The 23,830-nt window shown below is 41.6% G+C and overlaps 1 protein-coding gene across 3 annotated transcripts in view; it reads right to left on the bottom strand.

Annotated features, from left to right (window-relative positions):
• Window positions 1-7,260: 7,260 nt before the first annotated feature.
• The window catches only part of sik3 (SIK family kinase 3), a 28,008-nt gene continuing 11,438 nt past the window's right edge, over window positions 7,261-23,830 (bottom strand). Inside the window, exons 2-26 of one of the 3 annotated variants that reach the window (XM_086143479.1) lie at window positions 22,783-22,899; window positions 21,850-21,913; window positions 21,455-21,616; window positions 21,179-21,303; window positions 20,886-21,009; window positions 19,978-20,096; window positions 19,563-19,673; window positions 19,320-19,454; window positions 18,908-18,985; window positions 17,986-18,095; window positions 16,626-16,782; window positions 16,311-16,460; window positions 16,136-16,209; window positions 15,063-15,197; window positions 13,795-13,936; window positions 12,278-12,397; window positions 11,903-11,961; window positions 11,656-11,765; window positions 11,205-11,371; window positions 10,951-11,078; window positions 9,420-10,183; window positions 9,169-9,323; window positions 8,406-8,535; window positions 8,187-8,313; window positions 7,261-7,676 (exon numbers count right to left, since the gene is read on the bottom strand). In XM_086143479.1, coding sequence (XP_085999605.1) covers window positions 8,192-8,313; window positions 8,406-8,535; window positions 9,169-9,323; window positions 9,420-10,183; window positions 10,951-11,078; window positions 11,205-11,371; window positions 11,656-11,765; window positions 11,903-11,961; window positions 12,278-12,397; window positions 13,795-13,936; window positions 15,063-15,197; window positions 16,136-16,209; window positions 16,311-16,460; window positions 16,626-16,782; window positions 17,986-18,095; window positions 18,908-18,985; window positions 19,320-19,454; window positions 19,563-19,673; window positions 19,978-20,096; window positions 20,886-21,009; window positions 21,179-21,303; window positions 21,455-21,616; window positions 21,850-21,913; window positions 22,783-22,899 — 3,558 coding nt within the window. In that variant the 3' untranslated portion in view covers window positions 7,261-7,676; window positions 8,187-8,191. Of the gene's footprint in view, window positions 7,677-7,728; window positions 8,314-8,405; window positions 8,536-9,168; window positions 9,324-9,419; window positions 10,184-10,950; window positions 11,079-11,204; window positions 11,372-11,655; window positions 11,766-11,902; window positions 11,962-12,277; window positions 12,398-13,794; window positions 13,937-15,062; window positions 15,198-16,135; window positions 16,210-16,310; window positions 16,461-16,625; window positions 16,783-17,985; window positions 18,096-18,907; window positions 18,986-19,319; window positions 19,455-19,562; window positions 19,674-19,977; window positions 20,097-20,885; window positions 21,010-21,178; window positions 21,304-21,454; window positions 21,617-21,849; window positions 21,914-22,782; window positions 22,900-23,830 lie in introns of those variants that run through there. The other 2 variants (XM_086143480.1, XM_086143478.1) reach the window with 2 other exon arrangements.

Genomic DNA, 23,830 nt, shown 5'->3' with positions numbered 1-23,830 from the left:
ATAAATAAATGAGGACAGGAGAGAATTGATCTAGCTATAAAAGGGCAAGCAGCTAAAAAATTTAGTAACAGACAAAATGAAGACAATACTGATATATTACGACAAACAAAGAAAGTTTATAGCTTCATGTTTTATCTTTTCTGGAACTGAAAAACGTCGTTCAGACACCGGCGCAGCTGCCGCGATGAAAAGATGCTAATGAAGGTGGAATCAGATGTCAAACAACACAGCTTTGCACAGGAGACTTTGAAGGAGGAGACGCTTCAGCTCAAGCCTATTTCGGAGCAGCGCAACTGCTTCAAAGCCAAGAAAGAATAGAGCAGACAACTTCTTAAATCTCTTCCGAGCAATGTGACGCTAGCTGCTCTTGTTGAGGAAAATCAGGCACTCAGACGGGGGAGACATGCAGTGGGGGAGGGGAGGGCAAAAGTCAAAGATCTGGAACAGGAGATGAGCAGTCGGGTAAAATAAAGACAAAATGCTCATTCTGTTAAAAATGTCTTGGCTTCCTGAAGTGTGGTTGTGGAAAAGACTCAAGGGGCGACTAGTTACTGCATCAAACTACTTGTCTGGTCTTGTCTTGTTAGAGCTCGACGTTGAATGGGACTATTCATAATCACACCCTATAAAATGCGCTGACATGTTTCACTGGAATTTTGGGGTTTCACAAACCTTGGGCTTGACCTGTTCAAAAAAACCACTGCGTTCCTTGCATGTACTTTCACAGGGCGACTGGTTACTTTACTTCAAAGTGCCTTGCTTCATTGTACAAAAAAAAAGTCAGACCCAATTTTGTGTTTTTCTTTGAAGTCTTGGGAGATGAATTCTTCATCATGGAATTTCACGGTAACCACAGGATTGCCACACTAGTCCGTGATGATTACAGATGATGAATGCAGCTATGCAGCTGTAGGATCTCGAACAAGTCGTGAAAGTTTCCAAAACTGGTGTCTTCTTCTTCTTCTTCTTCTTCTTCTTCTTCTTCTTCTTCGATGGGGATTTGTGTTTGGTGGCACTCAGGCAGTGTTGGGCTGTTAGGGCTGGCAAGGCCTTCTCTGCTGGCCTAGAAAATATCTGAATCACAGACTGATTTTAATTATATTTTGTCCATGAATACTTGTTGAATCATTCCAAATGGTCTGCCCACTTCCATTCATCACTTTTTCCCTGGCTGTGCTGCTTCCAGTCATGTATTTTCATATTAAAGCATTTAACCAATCACATTTCAGCCATTATTTGTTGCCAGGCAGGGTCAAAGTCAAAGAAATATGCCTGAAGGCATATAGAATCAGATTCACAGGTGCTCTAGCAAAAAATAAGAAGCGGTTACTTCAATCAATCAGGCCTTCTAGAAGGGTAGTTACATCAGTGTGTCACACACCCTTTGATTGGATAGTCAGGGAGTGCACTAGCAAGAGCGAGCAGGCTACATCTGTAGCGAGCTGCACAAACATAAATATATTTATGTTGATATAATAGCTTATTAGTCGACCCATGATGGCTGAAGGAAGGGAAGAAATTGATGTGGTTGCAGATTTACTGTCAAAGCCATTTTCAAGGCAGATTTTTCAAGAAAGGCTCGACATTGTTAAGAAAGGTCGGGCAATTCTGAAGCTAGCAGGCCTGTTACAGCGAGGAGAAGGATTTGATTGTCACTTTCAGTCCTCTAACTATGAGCGATGCCCCTGGCTCACAGGCTCCAAGGAACATTGCAAATTGTATTGCTCGGAGTGCTTTTTATTTGCCACTGATTGACATGGTGTTTGGTGCCACACTGGGTTTGTAAATTTGACTTGCCTAACCAAGGCAGCAACAAGACACCAGAGCACTGCCAGACATTTAAAACCAACGGTGCTGTCCAAAACTTTTGGGGAAACCAGAGTGGATCTACAGCCGAGTGAGCAAGTGCACAATGAGTAATGCAGCTCAGCTCACACTGGTCTTGCGTTATGCAATGGGCACAGGCATCAAGAAGCGATTTATCAAATTTGAAGATGATACCAGGGGGAAACGAGCCGATGACATTGCAGGTCTTATTATCAAATTTTGGGCGGAAACTGGATGTCTGGGAAAAGTTGTGGCGCAGTGTTTTGACAGTGCAATGGCCATGTCTTCTGGATTAAATGGAGTGCAAGGTAAAGTTAAGGGGAGTGCAGCTGTTCACATTTGTGTGTTTGGCGCTGACCATCCCTGTGTCCACTGCTTCTGTCGAGCGAACATTTTCAGCCCTGAAGCGAATTAAAACTTATGCAAGAAATAAGACAAGAAGGCAAGAATATACCGATAGAAAAGGACTTTTTGATGGAGCTGAAGCGCACGCATAATCTATACGACAGAGTATTTGAACTCTTTTAGAGGAAAGAAAGTACGATGGATTTGGTGTACAAATAATTTTACAAAATAATATTGCAATTTTATGAGGGTATTATTGTTGCTTGTTTATGTGTGTCAGACTTGTAGCTGCAGTAGAAGGAGTCTTGTGCACTCCATGTTTGTTTCTTCAGTGACAGCATCTATTGTGGCATAAGTTATCTCTGTGATGTAACAGCTTCTTCTATTGCATTTCTGCATAAAAATATGCTTTTTACAGTCATAAAACAGTTATTTTGGGGTGGATAATTGATATATGTAGCACTACTGAAGATCTAGGCATGAAATGTTCAGCCCTCCACCGCATTCAGGGTGAAGATTCATCTGAAGATGAATTGAGAAATCGTTGTGGGGATGGGACATCACAAAAGGTTATCTGAGAAAGTGTCTTCATCCATATATTTCCATTTTTCATCTTAATTAACGGTTAGAAAAGTGATGAATAATGGCACAAAATGGCCATGTTTGAGCTTTTCAGTTTGACCATGAGTTATGCTCACAATTGAGGTGTGTTACGTTCCGTTAACATGTGTTTCCGATCACGGAGTAGCATTTATTAACCTGAATTTAGGGAATGTGATCATTTTAAGATTAAGGTATGCTCACACCATGTGTGCCCAAAGTAACCCCCACACCACCAACACACCCATCTTGTGTTTCTCACCCAGAGGCATTACAGCTGAAGAGCCATCCTGGCTGAAGAACCTGTTCAGAGTGATTTTTGCAGATGTTAGAATTTGTTACAACCTGCAGAATTTGTAATGCAACAAACAAATGACTTGATTATGTTACAAAGGTAATTCCTCATAGTCTGTCTTATCTAATGAAGAGACATTTTCAATTTCAAGAGGTTCCAAGGATATGACCATTTCTGCGGATAAATGATCTCTAAAATTTCGAATACTAAATGCTGTCATATCTGTGAAGAGAGGGCAAAATGAAGGGAAAGATTTAGGGAAGGGAAATTTTTTGCAAGTACTGTTAACTGTACAAACTCACATCCTATTTGGAACATGATGAAGTGTGTTTGTAATGGAAAAATCCCATTACATATGGTGAACATGGTGGATACAAAGTTGAAATCTTCTGAAAAAAATAATTTCTGACAAAATTGATAAAATATATTACTCTGAAAGAGATGGAATTTAATACAGCGATATAACGGCTCAGGAGTTGTAAAGGTGCATTTACGTTTTCGCGCTGCTTCTTACCTATTAGCAGAAACGTACTCTAACTAGCTTAATTCCTACTTTTAAATGTATTCTCTTGTATCTATTAATTTAAGTTTGGGAGTTAAAAGGATGGTTATGTTACTTTTGGAATAAACTTGTGTTGTTTGCACATGAATGTGCTTTTTACATTTGTTAATCACTATATCAATGTCAGTTTGGCAATGATCATCGTTGGTTAGCCTGTTAGCTAAGTATTAGCATTCCTTGTCTACTTGCTTTTGATGAGCCAAGTCTACCTTTCCTCATTTAAATATAAAACATAACCACAATAAACAACTTTTTAAGACTATAGTGTCTGAACAGCAAAAAAGCAGATTTTTGACGAGACAGTCTTCGAGGTACAGGTAAACATTTGAGGTCATTACCACAGGAATTCTGGGAGTGGTTGTATTTCCTTTCTGTGGCCACTTCCCATCCCCTTTAACTATTTGTGGCATTTCTGAAACGATTGCTCAAAATTATTTTATTCAATAAATATCATGGGAGATAGTGGATGCTACCAATTTTAAATTGTTTCATTTATTGTTTAAGATCAAATATTGAACACTTATTGAATTACTGCAATGGTGTAAGAGACTGTGTAATCCAAAATATTCATGTTTCGTGAGCTCTCAATAAGAAAACTAATGGCTAATTGTAAGGCGGAAAAAAGAAAGTTGCAAAAATTATTTACTTTTTCTAAAAATCCCTTTGCCAGTAGGATTGTGATATGGTACCAGTGCATTCACTTAACAATAAGGGTCTGTACCAGTTATGACTACATGACAAGTAAGTTAAAAATTAATGAAGCCACCAGGGACAGACAAGTTATGAGCGTTTAAATTATTTCTTTATTTATATATATATTTATTTATTCATCTCAGTTTGGTTGATATTCTTTTTAATCATTGTTGCACTTTAGAATTTTTGTAGTCAGAACAGAAATGAACATACCAAAAAGGCGAAAAAAAAAAAAAAGCTGATAAGGAGGGGAGGGATTAAGAGATCAAGAGCAGAGCTGGCTTACTGAGAGGGGAGGCTGGGATGGAGAGAGAGGGGACAAGGAAGCGCAGGAGGGGGAGAAAAAAAATAACAGAACAGAGTGAGAAGGGTCAATCAATCAGGCAGTGAAGCAGCTCTCCTCCCTACTTTGCCTGAAAAATATGCAGTGCTTTCCATTCACTGATGTCCCTTCCTGTATGCCCTTTAAAAAAAAAAAGTCTCATATCCTACTTTCCAAACTGACATGCAGCATCCTCCATTCCAGTAATTTCCCATCGTCGACCAAGCTTCTCCTTACAGATCGGTTCAGGCTCAGACGGACCTGAAAGCGGGCTGCGAATGAGAACTCGGAAGCTATACAAATGGAATGGAGGCAAAGGAGGAAAGAAAATAGATATGAAATCAAATTTAATTTTATAAGTCAATCAGACTTCAAGCGCTTAACCCTTTCTGCACATCAGAGGTTTTCAGAGTTGATGTGGGAAATCAAGAAGTAGCATGGCGCAAATGGAAAGCACAGGTGCTGCATGACAATGACAGCTCTGTTAGAGACCAGGTCAGCAGTCAATTTACACACAGACCCGGGACTCTATTTTCACCAGGCTTTGGCTGGTCTGAAAGATTGAATATTAGGGAGTATTTTATAGGGAATGACAAATGCAGAACAAATTCTAACCAAAAAAATGGAGGAAAAGTAAAATCGGGGCGTTTAGAATTCCTGTATGTTTTTAATCCTCTGCTGTGGTCCCCAGTGTGTTGTGGCCTCCATCTGGCAGAGATTTATTCAGTTTTCACTCGGCATTTTTGAGCTGGGCGCACGTATCGGCCGGCCTAAGGAGCATGAAAACAATGGCTGTGGAAGTCCAACAACCAGTCATCCTTTGAAATGTTTCCCTTTTCCGGTTTGGAGGGGATTCAAGGTGCATCCAACTTCAGGATCCATTAAACTTTCGTGAAATGCTGCTATCCCCTCCTCTGATTGTCCCTTTAGAGGCTCAGGGGGACCAAAGAAAGGTGGAAGGCTGCTGTTGTGACAAGGGTAAGTTGAGAGGAGGGGCCATGTCCGCAATGTGTCATCCATTCCCAAGACTGTGATAAAAGTTGGTGGAGGATCACAGCAAATAGGCAGGGCAGCGAGAGAAAGAAGTAGGTTATGTCCACCTCCACACTTGTGATGCTGTGGATGATATGTCAGCTATTTTACAAATTATTCCCTTTTTTTAACCCAAGTATTGAGTTTTTGTAGCACCCAAACTGACCCAGACAAATCCCGAAGCCTAACCCTGTATAGCCTGCCACAACTACCCCAAGAACAAAAACAGGCCCAACATCAACGAGAATGACAGTTACACCATCAACAAATGAGCCGATACTTTGAAAATGCAACATAAAATAATTACTCTCCTCTTATTCAAGTCTCTCAATACAATAATATTAAAACAAATGAGAACAATCTTTACGACATAGAAAGAGCCCTGTTTCTCTTCTCTCTATCCCATTTTGGCTGGAAATCTCAAGATTCAGAAAACAAAAAGCAAATGTTTTAAAGACATCCAAAATTAAAAATGATAAACAATATAAAAAAAAAGCCTCCTCGATGACATCTAAAACAACCAATAAAACATTAAAAAAAGAAAAAAAGATTTGATACAGAATCTGCAAAAGCTTTCTATACATGGCATCACTGTACAAGGAAAGGAGCGAATGTCTGGTAAAACTACCCACAATGCAATACACTGTCATTGACTTGGGAGAGAAGGTTGGAGAGATAGGAGGAACACAAGGCAGGGAACGACAGAGCAGTAGGTGTTGGGGAAGGTGGCTTCAAAAAGCAGTCTGATAGCATGAGGAGAGGCAAGGAGGGGTCAGAAACAGAGAGGGAGGATATCTTGAACGAAAGTGCAGAATTACTCATGTAATAAAAAAAAAGTATTCCTTGCAACAAAGAACAGTTTTTACTTTAATAATAATAATAATAATAATAATAGTCATATTCATTATAATAAAATCTATTTTACAGAAAACAGTAATAACAATAAGAGTAACAATATTGACCATAATGCCAACATGGGACATTAAAAATGATTTAAAAAATAAAATAAAAAGAAAATGAGTGCCAGAACAGCAGAACCGAGGAGAAAGAAAAAAAAAGAAAAAAACACAAAGAAAAAAAAAATTACACAGAGCTGGTTTGTCTTGTGCGATGACACAGAGCTCCATCTTTGGAGAGAGCAGCTTGGTTGCCCAGCTGGAGCCTGACCCACACCAGCCGCCGCTGCTGAGATTACAGCCCACTCCGGAATGATCTGCCGCGAGCCAGCAGGAGGGGTCGAGAGCGGGAGTGGACTAAACATCACAGACCCCTTTCCCCCACTGCTCATCCGTTCATCTCACTCGTCCATTCTTTATCTCTCTCGCTCGCTCTCTCTCTCACTCTTTCTTTCTCTCTCTCTCTCTCACACACACACACAGGCAGACACATGCATGCGCACACACACACACACACACACGCACACGCACACGCACACGCACGCACACCTCGAGTGAATACTTTGGATTTGTGGCACCAATGTGCGTGTTTCTTTGTATTGTTGGACTTCATGTTCTCAAGTATGACTGGATCGATCTGTTGGCCATGAGGCACGTAATGAAGAAACTTAGCAGAGCAAGAAGGGTAAGAGGGAAGGTTTAGTTTGGTGCAGCATGTTGGTGTAGGGTGGGCCAGGTTTACAGGGGAGATGGTGGCCCGAGTCAGAAGAGGGAGGGGGTCCGGAAGCGCAACCACAATCTATCCACGACGGGAGGTGAAAAGAAGAGGCAGTCTGCAGGAACAAACACTGGATGTCTGTGCAGAAAATGCTGGCACTGTGACCTTTGAACCACGAGGCCCCTCCACTCCTGTGTCTACACACACCCAAAATCCCCTTTCTCTTAATGCAGACTGCCCTTAACCAGACAGATGGAAACATACAGATGGACATAATGTGCCCCCGCTTGGGCACACAACGGTGGTTTGGCGTGATGCTGCTCAACTTAAGTCAACACAATTCAGGATGCTTGATATGGACCGCTGTACACAGGATACACCACTTCCTGCAGGACAAAACATGGGGGGATGGAAAATAAGACAGGTATACTTCTTTAATTTTTGCTTCTTTTTTTTTTACTGCTATTTCACAATAATTTTTTCCATTGTAAAGCAAACTGTCTCGTTTCCTAATTTGAGATAAAATTAATCAACAATTACGGTTTTTGACAGCTCTTTACATTCTGTAGAGATACAAATCTTCACTATACTGGGGCAATCCGAAAATATTGCAAAATTGAATGTATAATTCGGTAAGACAAGACTATGGGGAATAGTAGCATTATGAACACATTCCCAACTATTTGATTTAGTTCGGAACTACTGTCATGATTGCATCTGGATGACATCACACTCATTGATACAAAATCAAAGATAGCCTAAATTCAACGAAGGGTCATCAATTGCACAACAAATTCAGAAACCTCAGTAGGGGAGACCGCAACCAAACAGAAATGAAAAAAAATTGCTTGAGGCTCAAATACAAACTGTCCAAAATTAGTTTACAGAATAATAACCTGTGCTAGACCCCAGCCTGTTCCATGCTGTACTGGAGGTCAGGGGGTTTGTAGCTGAGGAGCATGTCAGTGGTGCAGGAGGAAGGGTAGCAGGCGGCAGCATGGATCTCGCCTTCAACATCACAAGCTGATTGAGAAAGACATGACAGGTATGGATTTTAGGAAAGGAAAAAAAAAAACCTTCACATAATATTTTAGATAATCATGTCACCTACTGACCTGACTCTTCTCGCTGATGCAGCTGCTGGCTTCCTGTCAGTGATGTCTGGCTGAGGATATCTGACATGCGAGCAGAGCTTAGTGCCTTCCCAGCTAACAGGCTCATCCCAGACATGGGCTCTGTCTGATCCTGGAAAGACAATTAACCAATTTACTCTCAGAAAATAAAGTGATACTTGCATCAAGCATTTCTTTTGAGTAAAGAACTCTATCTGCAAGACTGGGGGTGCTTACAGTGGATCTGTGTCCCAAAGAAAAAACAAGAATTCACTCAGAAGTTATTTTGATCAAGCATTTCATTTCAACTTTCCTTCAAGTCTTGTTCTTGTGAATGACATCCATCCAGTGGGATGGACAACATTGCTGAACTTAATTCCTTCCACCCCCATACTAGCTTATCAGTCACTTATGACTTAAAGGTACCACTTTAAGTATAGTGCAACTGCCTGACTCCTGGTCAGGCAGGAGTCTAGGTTTCTTTCATCATTGAGGGTCCAGCATGTAAAGGAAATGCTTCATTCTTTTAAACCTACTTCATGTTGGCATATCCATGGAACAGAATATATTTCAGATCTTCAAAAATCAGTTATGTCAAAAATGCAGGCAGGGGCTGGCAAGTTACATAAAATAAGCTGGCAGCAAAAGAAAACAACTTTTCCTGCCTAGGGTTGCAGGTTTTATACTTACAATCCAATTGTATAAAAGACCAATGGCATTCATTATTTGGAAAATTTCTAACGACAGGGTGTGTAGTTTGTCTCACATAGGCATCATCACAGGTCTGGATAGTGTGGTGGCGCTGTAGCTGTCCACGGGACCTGTAAGTGTCACCCTGTGGACCTCTTGAATAGCCCACACCGTTAAGATCAGGCATCTCCATGGCCTGCCCTGGGGGTCTGCACTCCACATGTTCAGAGTCTAGAAGATAATATTTTAGAAATACATGAACAGATGTTACTTCTATTGTAAGTTTATACAGGTACTACAACTGATGCCGAAGTCACCTGGCATTACCTCGAGTTGTCGGAGGACTCCTTATGTAACCGTGCCTGTGTGTAGGGGAGCTATATGGCGAGGTTCCTCCCCGCGGGGGTCCAAGGAGCTCATGAGCTTCCCCAGCTTTGGCCAGTAGGCCCTCGTGTGAGTGAAAACCAGCAGGCATCTCATCCTCCTCCATGCTCTCTGAGTGGGGCAGGCTGGGACAAGGCGCCTGTGGTGAGTGTTGTTGCGGCTGGACCTCTTGAGGTCGGATCTGGAGGATGTGGTGGTAGTGTTGGCCTGCTGAGGCACCTTGTGGCGCTGGTGGATCTAAGCTTTCACCTTGGCTTCGCTGGCGCAGAAGCAGCATTTCACCATACTCTTGGGGTGAACCACTGGGTTGTGCGGGTGGGGCAGCGCATGCCCTGGGGCTCTGCCTTTTTAGCAATGCAGCTAGGTCCTGGGGTGGCAGTCTTGGATCAGCGTGTCCTGTTAAAGAGTGGCGGGGGGACAGGAGGCCTTGCAAAGTCGGGGTTACATGTTGTTGCGGGGGGCGATAGTCCAATGGAGTGGGAGACAGCAGAGCCTGTTGTAGTGTAGATGGGGTGCCATAGCTGCCGGCCCCAACTGCCCCGCTTTGGTAACCATCAAGGCCAGGTACTTTGAGTGAGGCTCCTTGGAGGTAGGGGCTGTAGGAGCCAACCACACCTGAAGTGCCCCGAGAGGCTGAATCGCGAGAGAAAAGGTGGGGATTGAACTGGGCCTGGTCGTAGCCCGATGTAAATCGGCCAAGGCTTCGACTGGAAAGGAAGGAAGGAATGCAACTTTTTAGCAACTTGTTTTTAAGCATGAACATCATCTGTCCTGTTTACTGACTTTTCTTCCCCTATGTTCCAACAAACTATTACAAACTTAAGTGATATCACTTGACAAGGGGTTACCAAACACTCTGGGTCCTGTCCTAATGGAAGTATTCACTGAGAGCTGTCAGGAAAATCTCAAACAGCAAATTGTTAATTTTAAGACGATGTGAAAATTTGGAAAGTTTCTCTCAGTGAAGACAGACCTGTTACATGAAGTCAATTATGCGAGGGGATACAGCACCAACATGACTGATCTCCTAAGGGTCTCAACATGTAATTCCATGACGTATGCTCCCAGTCACTCACCGAAATAACATGAGATGAAGGTGGGGTGCAGAATGGGTTGATGTTGTTTCAGCAATATCCCAGAAGTATTTTCACTAACTTTTTTTTTATGAATGTAAATAAATTGCCTGAGTCTTTAATGCTACAAGCTTGAACAACAGCATTAGTCCAAGAGATTTTTCTAGAACCTCGTGAACGCGGTAGCAATGGCGAAAGACAAGTGAAACGGAAACAAAATGTTAATATCTATTATTGAAAGAACAGGAGGTAATTTTCTTTGAGCCATTAGCTTAAGCAGGGAGGCCAAGTATGACTAACTAAAAGACAAAAAAAAAAAAAAATGAACAAAGACACTCCATTGCACTTTGGGGATATTTGGCAACCATCACTGGACATGATGACCGGATGGATGGGGTCACCTGTGTGTCTCTGCGTTGTCTGCACTCAGCTGCTTCCCAAGGACTCTGTGTCCACATGGAGTAGATAAAAAGCCGCTCTGTCTCGGAGGCCCACCTTCCAGCTCTACTTCCTGCACTTGAATGGTCACCTAAAAAAAGGTGAAATTCCATGAACCTCAAAGGAAGTTTGTGTTTACCTTCAGATTAAAGAAAATGTATTCAGAAAAATGTGTGTGCGGTGTGTAGCAACAAACCACTGAAGAACCGTCTCCTACCTGCTGCTGCTGAGGCACACCCTGTGCTAATGGGACAGCGGGCCGAACAGATGCTGCCGGCTGGTTGGTTGATAAAGGAACTCTCGGAAGGCCTGTGGGAGGGGGGCTGCCACTCTGGGCCTGGTATAGAGATGGAGCACCATGCTGGTATGGTACTGATGATGGACCTATGAGGTGAAGAACCAAATATTTCAGTTCATTACCTGTCCTTATTTATTTGCCTCACTGAAATTCCTCAAACAAAGAAAAGCCTTAATCAGAGGAAGTTGGCTAAACACAGTGCCTCCAATTCCCTTCTTTTCAGCTTTCTTTCCACGATAGCTTTCAGCAACATGAGTAAAAACGGTAAGGCTTTAAGATGACTGGCATCCAAAAACAACTGGAGCTCCAGTTGCACCTACACTGGTGAAAGCAACCAGCATTTAAACCCCCTCACGGAGGCATTACTAACCATGCCCTTGCATTATGCCAGCAGAGCCAGGAGGAGGGCTCTGATTGGGCTGTCTGAAGAGATGGTTGCTGGGATGTGTTGGCGGAGGGCTGGATGGCTGAATACGCAACCTGAGGGAGGACAGAGTAGGAGAGGAGAAGAGCGAGAGACACGACAGTGATATAACACTTATGTCGATAACACTGCACCAAAACATCGAGTTTGATATGCAACGTTCAGCAGATGGTGAGTAACCAGTGTGTTTCACCTCTGGAGCTGGTGGGTTATGTGGCTGGGGTGGCTCTCTCCATGGCCTAGAGACAGACCCTGAATATTGAGATGAGAAATTAAACTTACAGCGCAATTTAAATTGAGGACAGTTGGAAGCAGACTACAATTGCTAAAACGGGAAATATAAACTGATGTGCATGCCCCAGACCCATCATTTAACACCTGTCTTTCAGTCATATCAACATGGGGAAAAAATGACAGAAAATAACCCAAGAGTCCTTCTGGTGCTGGCAGGCATGCAAAAATCCTCCTGGCAGGGTATGTATGCAGTATGTATATACATATTGCTGATTTATTTATATTTAAATCTACAGTTATTACTCCATTGTAATGGAAACATCCATGCCCATACTTGGATTTGCTGGTGGAGGATTTGTTGCTCTTGCTGGTAGAGTACATGCTGTTGCTGGGTGTGTTCCAGGAATCGCTCATCATGCTGAGTAGCATACATTTTTTGGAGCTGTTCACACTCCTGTTGAAATATAGACATTAAAATCATTATACATACTTTCAGTTGGGAGGGATATAGTAATTCAAAGCAAAAGGAAATGGGAAGGCCAATTAAACCCCACATTTTCCTTACGATACTCATAGTAGTTTGCTTACTTCAGCGTCCTTACTACAACCAAGACTCTTAGGTAGTAAAACTTTGTGACTATGAACAACTGCAGCAGATAACTCATATTTTAATTTACTTAAAAGCCACAAAAATTATTCAGACATTTCTAGTTTCAAGATAACCAACCACAGGCAACAGCCAGTAATTCGGTGCTGTTCCATGTTACTGTTATAGTGCTCATACTGTTACGTTATGTTTTGATATTGCTATGTGTTCAAAGATCGAATGAGGTAGAGATGTTTCAATTCATCTGCCTTGATATTTCCCCATTTTGGGATGATTAAATGTGCATTCTATTTTAAATAAATTGAGCACAGGTCAACAAGCTGGCCCAGTTAAATAAGTAATTCTGAAGTCATAATGCCACACAAACTTGACTGTCCATATTATTCCTGAATTTTGATGCACTGTGATTTTAAAGCACTCTCCAGGTTAAAGGTTGCGTGTGATCGTAATCTCTTCTTGTCCATTATAACCCTCTTAACACTTGAGGGTGCTGATAATCCCTGCCCAAAATGAAACACCCACTGCGAACATGATGATTATCCTCCCTACCTACACATCCTACTGGGTAAGGTAATCTCATTGCTGTGTCACTGCAAATAAAGTGATGTCTCAAAGGGTATCTTCAGGTTCTCAGGTCAAATGGTGATGAATAATAATTATGATTCCATGACTTCACGAAAGAATTGACATGCTGCGCGATTACAGACCAAGGGGTCTTTAGTTAAGCAAGTTCATCGTTAAGTGAAACACCGTTTCTACCGTACTAACGTACAGTATTTGCTATTTATTATAATATTCTACATTATGATATTCACTATTTTCTGTTGTCAGACAATAGAATAAGTGTGGAAAGCTGAGTGAAACACGGCCCAATTAAGACCATCCGTTAACTGGTTATCTCGAAGTTGCCACTCTTCTGCAAATCAGAGAATGTTTCATCCTTTTCATTGAGTCCAAGAAAACAGTGATGAGGCTGTAAACAAGAAAGCACATCAGGAGTGCCTTACCTGTTGTGGTGTCCATAACATCTGCAACAAAACTTGTTAGAAATTCTGAAACTACGTCTCAAGAACCACTATGTATAGAGGGTTTCTTCTATACATAAAGAATCCAGTAGTATGTAACGTATGCTACTGCTTTTCTTGTGCCAATTTTATGCTAATAATGGGGCATGTGCTGTTTGTTGAAATACCAGCCTGTAATTTTGTTAAACTATCCCTGTGGTATTTGAAAAGGTGAGTTACCTGTCTGAGTTGCTTAATGAGGCTGCTGTTCTCTAGATGGGCCTTAAAGGCTTGAATGGTGGCAGCGCCGTCAGAGAACCTTCTGACAGGGGAGAAGCGTTCCATGGGGAGATGAAGGGTGTTACAGTCTTTGTAGCTGGATCTGGGGAGGGGGACAATGAGAAATGGACACATGCACACCAACAAAAAGACGAAGTGACGGGTAACACAGACAAAAAAATGACGCAGACACATTCAGTCACACGGACAGAGATGACAAACAGAAACAGACGCCAAGGAATGAGCGCTCAAAAAAAATGCTACAACATTATCAAAACGTATAATTCTGGTGTTTTGGAAGATATAAGGCCGCCGAAATGCATTCATTTGAAACAAATAGAAAATCCAGAATACATCCTGAAGATGATCGAATAATCTGCTATTACTCATGATAGAACAAAAACAGGTCGTACAGCTGATTCTAATGCAATTGCAATCATGCAAATAGGGATAAACTTCAATCATAAACTTCAAGTGTCACGTGAGATCACAAGACTGCTTGGGTCGCATACATACAATCCAAGATTGTAAACCTTAATTAAGTACCGCCAGTTTTCAACATTAAACAGAGACATTTAAAGATGTTCTTTTCCAAATAAACCCATTCCTTCACTTACCATCATGGACAGGTGTTTCTTAATTTCAAGGCCAGTTTTCATGGTAAAGAACACATGAATACTGATGTACTTCTGACTTAAGATACAGAAACATACTGCACGAAATGGACGCATTTAGTGCTTGTCATGTTCATCAAGAACTCCAGATCAGTGTTGGCTTGTCATGAACAATGATACAGCTTGTAGTTCTCAAAAAAAAAACCCTTCACAGAAAAAGCTTTGACAAGCACAAATTAACATATCTCAAGAACGATCCTTCTTCTGAGGCAAAATTCCAACATTTACAGTGGACCCAGTATCATCCGGTATGACACTTGCTTGAATCCAATACATTCACAACACCATTAAAAAATCTCAAATACCCGACCTCTGCCGCAGAGAAGAAAACAATCAACTTAGGAGAATATGTCGTTTAACTCCCCCTTCAGAATTGAGGGGAAAAATTCATCACCATGTGAGAACAGCAGGGAGTGCAGTGAGTGCAAGTACGTCTGTGAATGTGAGTGCATGTGAGGGATTGAAAGAAGAGAGCTAGCCCTAAGAAGCCCCCTTTTCAATGTTTGAGTCTGTGTGATAGTGCATATACAGCTCAGAGCGGGCGTATCCCCTCACCGGGTGTGTGTGTCAGGGGCCCAGGCCACCCTCTGGCGGGGGCCCTGGGGCCGCTGGGACTCTGCTGAGGGCTCGCCATGCGATGTGCTCATGAGCGCGTGCGTCGTGTGCCGCTTGCAGCGGTTCGCCAGGTACCTGGGCCGCAGGGAGGGGGAGGACGGGGTGAGGGTGGGAGACAGGAAGCAGCGCTGGTCAGCTCTCTGTCCTCATTGGCAACTGGAGATGGGGGGACCCTCCCCTTCCCACCTCTGCCAATGGGTGCCATCATTCATATCATCTTTGCCAATCAGAAAAAATGAAAAATAAGATTACACCACAGATTGAGGTTATAGATTATGGGTACCCCCTCAACCCCCCAGTTTCCAATTTAAGGATTGGACTGGTTGCTTTTTTATTAATTGGTTTGCAAGCTTAAGAGTTAGCAAAGCTTTGTAAGAAAGGGTGAAAACCAAGAGACTAATTTGGCTCATATGGATAGGGCTGAAGAAGCGCTTGGCTAATGAGTTGGAGTGATAAGATTTGGTGGCAGATTCAGTTGAGAGCTGGAGAAGAATGCACTTGCATGACGGTGGGAAAAAAAAAGACATGGGGAAAGAACGGCAACAAAGGGGGCAACCTCCCATGGCAAAAAGCAGAGCAGCCTATTGGCACTCACTCCCAGCAACCCAGGATACCAGCGAAGTCTACAGACGGTGCTGTCTAAAGAGGCAAACCTGGTAACCCTTTACCTGGAGTTCTGAGTTCAAAATTACAACTGCATTTATAAAACCTGTGACTGCCGTTAGTGAGCAATATCTGTCGCCATCGTTTCAATTCTTTGGCTTGCAATTTCCAGTGCAAAGTTCTGGAACCTCTTCATCCTCTCCAGTTTTCTTCAGTGTCAGATGGGTGTAATCTCCAGAATTTGCTCAGTCAATACAAAGATGAAATTTGTGATGAGAAAATGCTTAATGTCTAGTGGGACTAGCATTGTCCTGAACTTTATCACAGGCAACAGGTATTTCAGAGTATTCACTTTTGACAGCACCTCTGCGCATTATATCCTTTCACCAAAAGCCATCACCGTGGGTTACCTCTGCACTGCTTCTTGGTCTGGTTCTCCGTCTGAACCCTCCTCATCCACTGGAGCTACAGCAGGAATAGGGTGCTGAGGGAGGCAGAGGGTTCAGAGGTCATGAATCTGGCAAGTCAGAAATAGACAAATAGTGCTCTGCCAACAATCCACGCTCAAGGGAACATTTAACTCACTGGACTAGCAACAAGTGGCGAGGGCCCCCGAGGTCGCTTTAAAAGCTGAGCGTGTAGCTGAATGTTGGCCCCGCCATCGGAAGCTCGTCTGCCAAGGGGTCCCATGCCATTGAGTAACTGCAGAGTGGGAGGCTGCAGCAATGACTGCTCCTGAAGGATCATCAAATACAAAAAAAGTTACATTTGAGGGCAAAAAGCGAACGAGATGGATATTTAGTCATGCAAAAATATGCTAAATTTGCAGGTTTCTGCACATTTAGAAATGAGATGTCTAATATCAGCTGAAAAAACCCAGGCCTAGTCTAATGACCGTACCTTGTATTCAAGCTGCTGTGTTGGCTGTAAGCTCTGTGTTGGCATGAGAGTGTGCATTTGGCCCATAGTAGGGGTCAATGGAGGAAACTGGGGCTGTGGCACTGCACCTCGAGGGAAACCCGGCGGTAGCTTCTGGAGGTCTTCCTGCATCTCTGTCCTACAATAATTAAAAAGGAAGGCATGCTAGTCTGTTGCTAACTGTGGATTTTCAACATAGCAGAACATTGTTCTTATAAGTTTATGTCTGATTGATGACAAGCACATTCAAAGTTTTCCTCTGGTAATTAAGTTTTAGCATGATGAAAAAAAAGAGAAAATATATGAATAAATCCCAAATCCCATTTTCACATAAAGTTTTACCCATTATACAAAATCAGTGACCGGTTACCGTTGTTGGCATGCCCTCATCGAACATGGGGACTTAAAGAATTGTATGAGAACTATTAATACAAGCAACGCTTCTTGGATAAGGGTTATCCCTCTGAATTTGGGGATATAGGTTACCATTCTCTCAGTTTTACAATACTTACTGTGTATCAATAAAAATCAGACAAACATTGAAGATCTGACAAGCCTTTCTGTAAAAACTGACTTCAAGTAACATCAGTCCTTGTATGTATGACTAGGCCAATACATACAATGCAGCACCTATACCAAGCCACCAAGTGACTAGTATTGTAATTACGCCGGCAGTCAAGGGGGGAGCTATAGTCACACTCAGTCTCCTGACTGCATCAGAGACATACCACTGGAGTATACCTGATACATTCTTCACGAAAAAGAATTCCAGCAGCAATCTCCAAAAACAATATTTCACGCTCACTACTCATAATCATAAAGGTTACTGTCTTTCACTTGTCTGAGTAAACTCTAGGGTAGAATTGTAATTGCCACAAGTGAGTCATTGTTGGAGCCACTATTAAGTGTTGGGGATTTTCACAGTGAACCAGATGTTCAGAGGCTTTCTCCACGTTTAAGATTCTGCTGAACTACTCGACAAAATCTCTGAAATGAAACACCACCCACCCGTGATGTCTTTTTGGCCACTATCCATATGGAACGATGTATCTACCAGTATTTCTCATGAGAGATCATCCATACTACAATTCTTAATTTGAGAATATTACAGTGATACAAACTGTATTCGGAGCTAAAATCGTTGCCGTTATTTGAATGGAAGAAACTTCAATGGATCCAAGTACTCAAGAGCCATATAGTTTTATGTTTAACAATCAGTGAACAAAACACACCCAGTTGAAAAAAAATGTATATATACTGTTCAAATGATGCTACCTGTAATGCTCCAATAGCAACAGAAATGACACTTTATTGTACAGATAAGATTTTGTCTCAATTTTACCTTTGGTCTGGAACCCCCACAGTGTGCCTCCTCATGGAAAGGTAGCGAGCCATGGCTTCAGGAGATGGCTCTTCCCCTTCATCGCTGTCCAGTGCCATGGTGCCATCCGGCTAAACAATAAAGGCACGCATTTTAGTTGTGAGTGATGCCATTTGGGAGTGATCTATCGTTTTCCTTCTTGTGTGGAAATGAATTAAAAATAGAATATCTCCAAGTGGAAATGTATTTCAGTTCCAAAGTGCATGCTTCAAAGTTAAGACACTGTTTGAGTTGTTGCTGGAGTGCACTGATCCAGTGAATTGTTGTATTCAACGGAATACATAAGTCAGCTCTACAGCTCTGTTGGCAGTTTATATGTGTGATTAACTGTCTTATGATTGTTTTTGAGACTGATCTCAGGCTACTTGAATTGTAGCAAATTAAAGTGAATTCTTGTCTGGAGCCAAAGAGTAAGAGTAGACTCCTGTCAGCTTACATATGACAAATTAAAACTGCTGCTCTGGGTCTGCATTTAATTAATTAATGCTCAGTGTTTATTACAGATTAATTTGTCTCTTTTTTTAACACAACTTTGAATGCAAATATAACTTTTTGTCAGAATAGGATGTCACACCACTGATTGCTCCAACTTAATCGTCATAATTGTTAAGAAAGCTGTGCAATACTATTTCTAATAATCTACAACAGTTATTAAATATGAATTGAAGAAACTAATCCAAAAAAGATAATGCATAGTTGAAACGTTTAAATAATGTTTTTTTTTATCGTAACAGAATTAGAACAATTCAAGATAGAACATGTTTACGTTAGCATATAAAAGCTATGAAAGCTTATCAGTCTGCTATATATTCCCCATGTAAAGGGCATCTGCTGTCAGGGAGGGAAAGTGATGACCAAAATACCAACACTATCTTGAACTCACCTCAACAATCTGGTTCTCTGGGTTAATGAGCTGGACATGGGGAACTGTCATGCTAACTGGATTACCCTGCGGATCCGTCTGTACATGCATGCATACACAAAGACACACGCACATCATGTGAGGATTGCACTAATATTCAAACAATCTTCTTAAGAGATGGGGATTAAAGCCAATCAACTGCAGTCGGTCTATAGAAAGACATGGCTACTGATGAAAGACTGATATGGAACACTGCTGCTGTCTCTTGGAATTTAAAAATAAAAGCTCTGTGTTTATTTTTGGAATAAGTCAGTACAACAGTGCCTTCAGCATACCCACTTTTTTGTGCTTATAAACTTTGGCAAGAATATCATCAAGGCCTGTGAGGCTGGACATATTTCTGTGAAAGTGTAGTATCAACAAGATAAATTACCTGTACAGTGCTGATGGGGTAGCTAATGGATTGGGTGGTTGGTGGAGCGACACGTAAAGTCTTGTGTTTCTTGAGGCGGTCAGCCAGAAGACTGTAGATGGCACTGTAGTGATCATATGCATCGGTTCGTAGGGACTAAAAAGGAAAAGGAACAGTCAGTCAAGACATTTTCCACTGATTCTTTCAGTGTTATATTGCACCATAACTGTACCTCTGCAATTCAGCTTTGACTTCATGTCCTACCTGAATTGTGCGTTCCTGGTCAAGGTCCATCTCAGACATGGCTATTAGCACCTGCTCATTTATGAGCTCTGTCTCTCGCTCAGTCTTAACCTGCTCACACTCAGCTATCAACTGATTCAGGAAGAGGAGAAAAATGCAAAAGAGAAGTGGGAAGTAGATGGTTAACAATAATGACTCACACATAAAAGCGAGAAGTGACAAACTTCAAATGTAATTTTCCAGAATTACCGGTAGATTAACAAAAAGAGTGAATCTACTGTAGTAAACTTTGATCACATTGGGATTGACTTTCTGCTATCAACACAGACAAATATAGACATGCACATAATGGCAAATGCATGAGCACAAAAACATGGAAAATCGTCAATTTCGGGAAACCAGGTGTACACTGGTGTTTAACATCATAATGTCTCACCCTGTCAAAGTCTGGGTCTGGGTCTCCTTGCCTCATCCATTTGTTTTTACAGATCTGCTCCATGGACAACCGTCTACTGGGCTCCAGCACTAACATGTGTCTGATCAAGTGCTCACAGTCTTAAAAAAAAAAAACACATTTGCATTATCCTTTGTGACAACAAGGGCAGTCAGGGAAAGGCAACAGACTTTAAATATGATGGTATTTAATGGGATAAAATACAATCTAAACACTTGTTTTTGGCTCGCCACTGGCAACTACTTTGTGATTAAATTCAGAGATAACCTGCGACCTGCTGAATGTAGGATTCTTCTTGGAGAGGCATAGAAGCTCTCTCAAACTACAGGGCTCCATGATGGGCAAATAAAAGCAGCGTATACAAACCAATAGTGCAACAGTAACAGTGATTTGTGACATTCCAACTTTTTTTTTTCCATTTGGACACTTTAATATGGAAGCCCATGGGGTAACCATGGCAATATAACACTATTGGTCAACTGTCAAGTTAGCTGAGGTGGCTCACTCTACTATCTACCTCGAAATAGCAGTTAAATGTCTCAAACGGCCTTTGGCCAAGAATGTGGAAGTACACCCACTCAAAGTCCTTCTTGGACAGAATGTGTGCACACCAAACTATGTCACAAAAGGGTTTCCTGCTCATGGACAGTGTAATGTTTTTTTATTATTGAAGGTTCAATCCAAGAATAAAATCTTCGGTAATTTGATTGAGTGCAGCCAGCACATCGCATCTTTCACAACAACTGTAAAGCAAATTCCATATCCCCTGCTCGTTAAAGCACTACCACCAACTTGAGTCTTTTGGGGATTATGTGTTGCTTTTCTTTTAGAGCTGAGGTGCTACACCACTAGTTGACCTGTTGAGTAATTCAAGCTTAGTTGAATCCTACCTGTGGACATGAAGAAGGGGATGCGGAACTTGCCACTGAGGACACGGGCCCGCAAATTCTGTAGCGTGCTGCCATCAAATGGTAAGGCGCCACACACCAATACATATAACACCACACCTAAGCTCTATAAAGATGAAAGAAACAATTGACAAAGCTCAATACATGATAAAACAGTGTTTTATACATAGAAGAGGTGAAAAGGCCCACAAGTGATTTCATTGTCCAATTGCAAACCAAACAAATAGCCTTCCAAAGTCAAAGCAGGTCTTACATATAAATGATCTTTTACTCACCCATATATCTACTTTGGGTCCGTCATACTCTTTGCCCTCAAACAGTTCTGGTGCAGCATAAGGAGGGCTGCCACACCATGTCTTTAACAGCTGGCCTCGAGAGAACAGGTTACTGAAGCCAAAGTCTGGTGGGAGATAGACCGGAGGGTTGATGAATTTCATCATGTTTCATGAAAGATAAAGTTCAATCAACCCAGGGAAGGGTTCAAAAACCCTTGCCTCTACCAACTCAAACCAAAGATGCTTATTTCAACATTTTAATGTGTAAACACACACCTGCAATTTTGATATTCAAGTTGTGGTCCAACAGCAGATTTTCAGCCTTTAAGTCTCGGTGAACAATGTTGCGGCAGTGACAGAAGTGGACCGCTGCAACAATCTGCTTGAACTTCTTCCTGGCATCCTTTTCCGCCATACGACCATGAGCAACAAGATGATCTGCACAACCAGAGGACAGTTACGATCTTTAGAGAACCCCTGTAAACCTCTGTGCTTCACTTAAGTTAACCGTAGCGCATACAAAAAACAAAGCCCCACTTGGTGTATGGACTCATTCATAATTTCACTATCAACATGAACATGCTTAGACCGCCGAAAATGAATGAAATCTTTCAAATAGGAACAGACGGATGACGAAGGATCCCAAACAAACGCGGTGTTCCAAGACTCACCAAATATTTCTCCGCCACTCGCATATTCTGTAACCAAATAGATCATTCTCTCTGTCTCCATCACCTAAAGAGACAAAATTGAAAACAAGAACCAGACAGGACATAGCTCAGTGAAAGATATTTCACCCGGCACACAACTAGATGAGTAAGTTGCATTTGAACAGAACCAATGCTAGCATTTGTTTGGTGACGTTGCACGAGTAAGAATTCCAACATATGGTGTCTCTGTTTTAAAGATTGCATAAGTCTTTATTAAATTACAACAAGCGGGGGCATGGAGAAACCAGGGTGGTCAAGTTGACCTTACATAAATATCACAATTAACTAAAACTTTTACCTCAACTACGATATGTGAGCAGTTATCAGTCTTATGCCTTTTTAGTTTATCACCAATATTTATAGGTGACTTCTTTTTTGTCCTGTTATCCTTACAGAGGCCAAACTGACTCAATTCAGACTTGGTGTGTTATCGTTGTAGAGGCTGCTTGGCTTAAGGTCTATTTGCTGACTCCTTGTTTAAACTTCTTTGATTCTCATCAGTTCTTTTTGAGAAATAAGGCAAAAATTATTTTGGAGGCATGAGACAATATGAGGATAGGCTTGCTAGAGGTTCCAAATACTGAATCACTTTCATTATATTTTCACCACATTACCCGAAAATTGTGTTAACTACAAGGAGCTGCTGGAGAAGAGGTTAGGAAAATGTGTATCATTTTTCCATCGACATTTAACCTGGGTAAGTTTAGCTTCCTTCCTCCTCTTCAACAGTGTTCCAAGAGTCAAGTTTTTCCATTTTAAAATGTAACCTCTTACACAAAACTAAAACAGGTAACACCAGTTTCTGGAAAACCAGCCTATTTTACTTCCGGGTCAAGGATGTTAGATATAAGAATTGAGCAGAGAGCATTCTCAGCTTTGTATGATAATTTGTACCTGGTAGAGGCGGATGATGTGGGGGTGCTTCAGCAACTTCATGATTTGCACCTCTCTGAAGATCTTTTTCAAGTTCTCATCGTCCAGCTGGGTCTTATCCACTATTTTTATGGCCACCTGCAGGCAGTGAGACAAGAGATGGAAGGTGGGGGAGACAGGGGTGAATGAAGAAGAAATCAGTGAGATGTGGTGGAGAGAATTGATGAGGAAAAAGTAAGACAAAGACAGAGTGGGGTAACAGAGGGGTCATGAGGCGATAGAAAAAAAACGACGTGTTAAATATGAAATATGTTTTCCACATCTGCAGAATTTGAAATATATATAAAAGTTTCACATAAACTGTTTCTTTTGGGTGATGAGCATTTTAATATGGCCAAGCATTTGAGGACAAATTCACAGTTCTTTTGCATTATTACTCTCATGGGACAACAGTCATCGACTATCCAGAAGGACCTGACAAAGCAAGTCGTCTGACAAAAGCACAATAATATACACCATTGTTTAAAAGAAAATTCATCTGTATAAAAAAATAATTTACCGCTTCCTGACAAAGGAACAGAATAAAGACAACACAATAAGGGAAATATTGGCGTATCCAAATTCACAGTGTATGTCAACTGTATGTTGTCATATAGAGTGCCTTCCTCTGGATTCTAGCTTGTTTGGGTAACCTGACCTAAGCAATGACCTTCGACTGCAAATAAGACTCTTGCGTAACAACTGAGCCCTCAACAATGGACCAAGTAGCGGGGATGATGATGCTGTGTGACAGCAGCTTTGCTCTGCCACTTAGGAATGGCTGGATGCCTTTATAAAGTTAATCAAGCACAACTAATAGAGCTGCCCAAAAACTTAACTTCTGACAAAAATAGACGAGCATCTGTGTGTGTGTGTGTGTATGTGTGTGTGTGTGTGTGTGTATGTGTATGTGTGTGTGTGTAAGAAAAACAGAAAGAGAGAAAGAGATTGAGAGTATCTGTATTATCTGTAAAGTTGTGTTTTGTACAATCCATAGCTTTTTTTCCAGATAAACATGACCAAGAAGTCT

The sequence above is a fragment of the Fistularia commersonii genome, chromosome 3, assembly GCF_037954325.1.
Source record: "Fistularia commersonii isolate RoL2024-O1a breed Wild chromosome 3, RoL_Fcom_v1.0, whole genome shotgun sequence".
In the NCBI taxonomy this organism is placed as follows: Eukaryota; Metazoa; Chordata; class Actinopteri; order Syngnathiformes; family Fistulariidae; genus Fistularia; species Fistularia commersonii.
The sequence above is the reverse complement of the archived record's forward strand: the minus strand, read 5'-3'. Positions and strand labels throughout refer to the sequence as shown.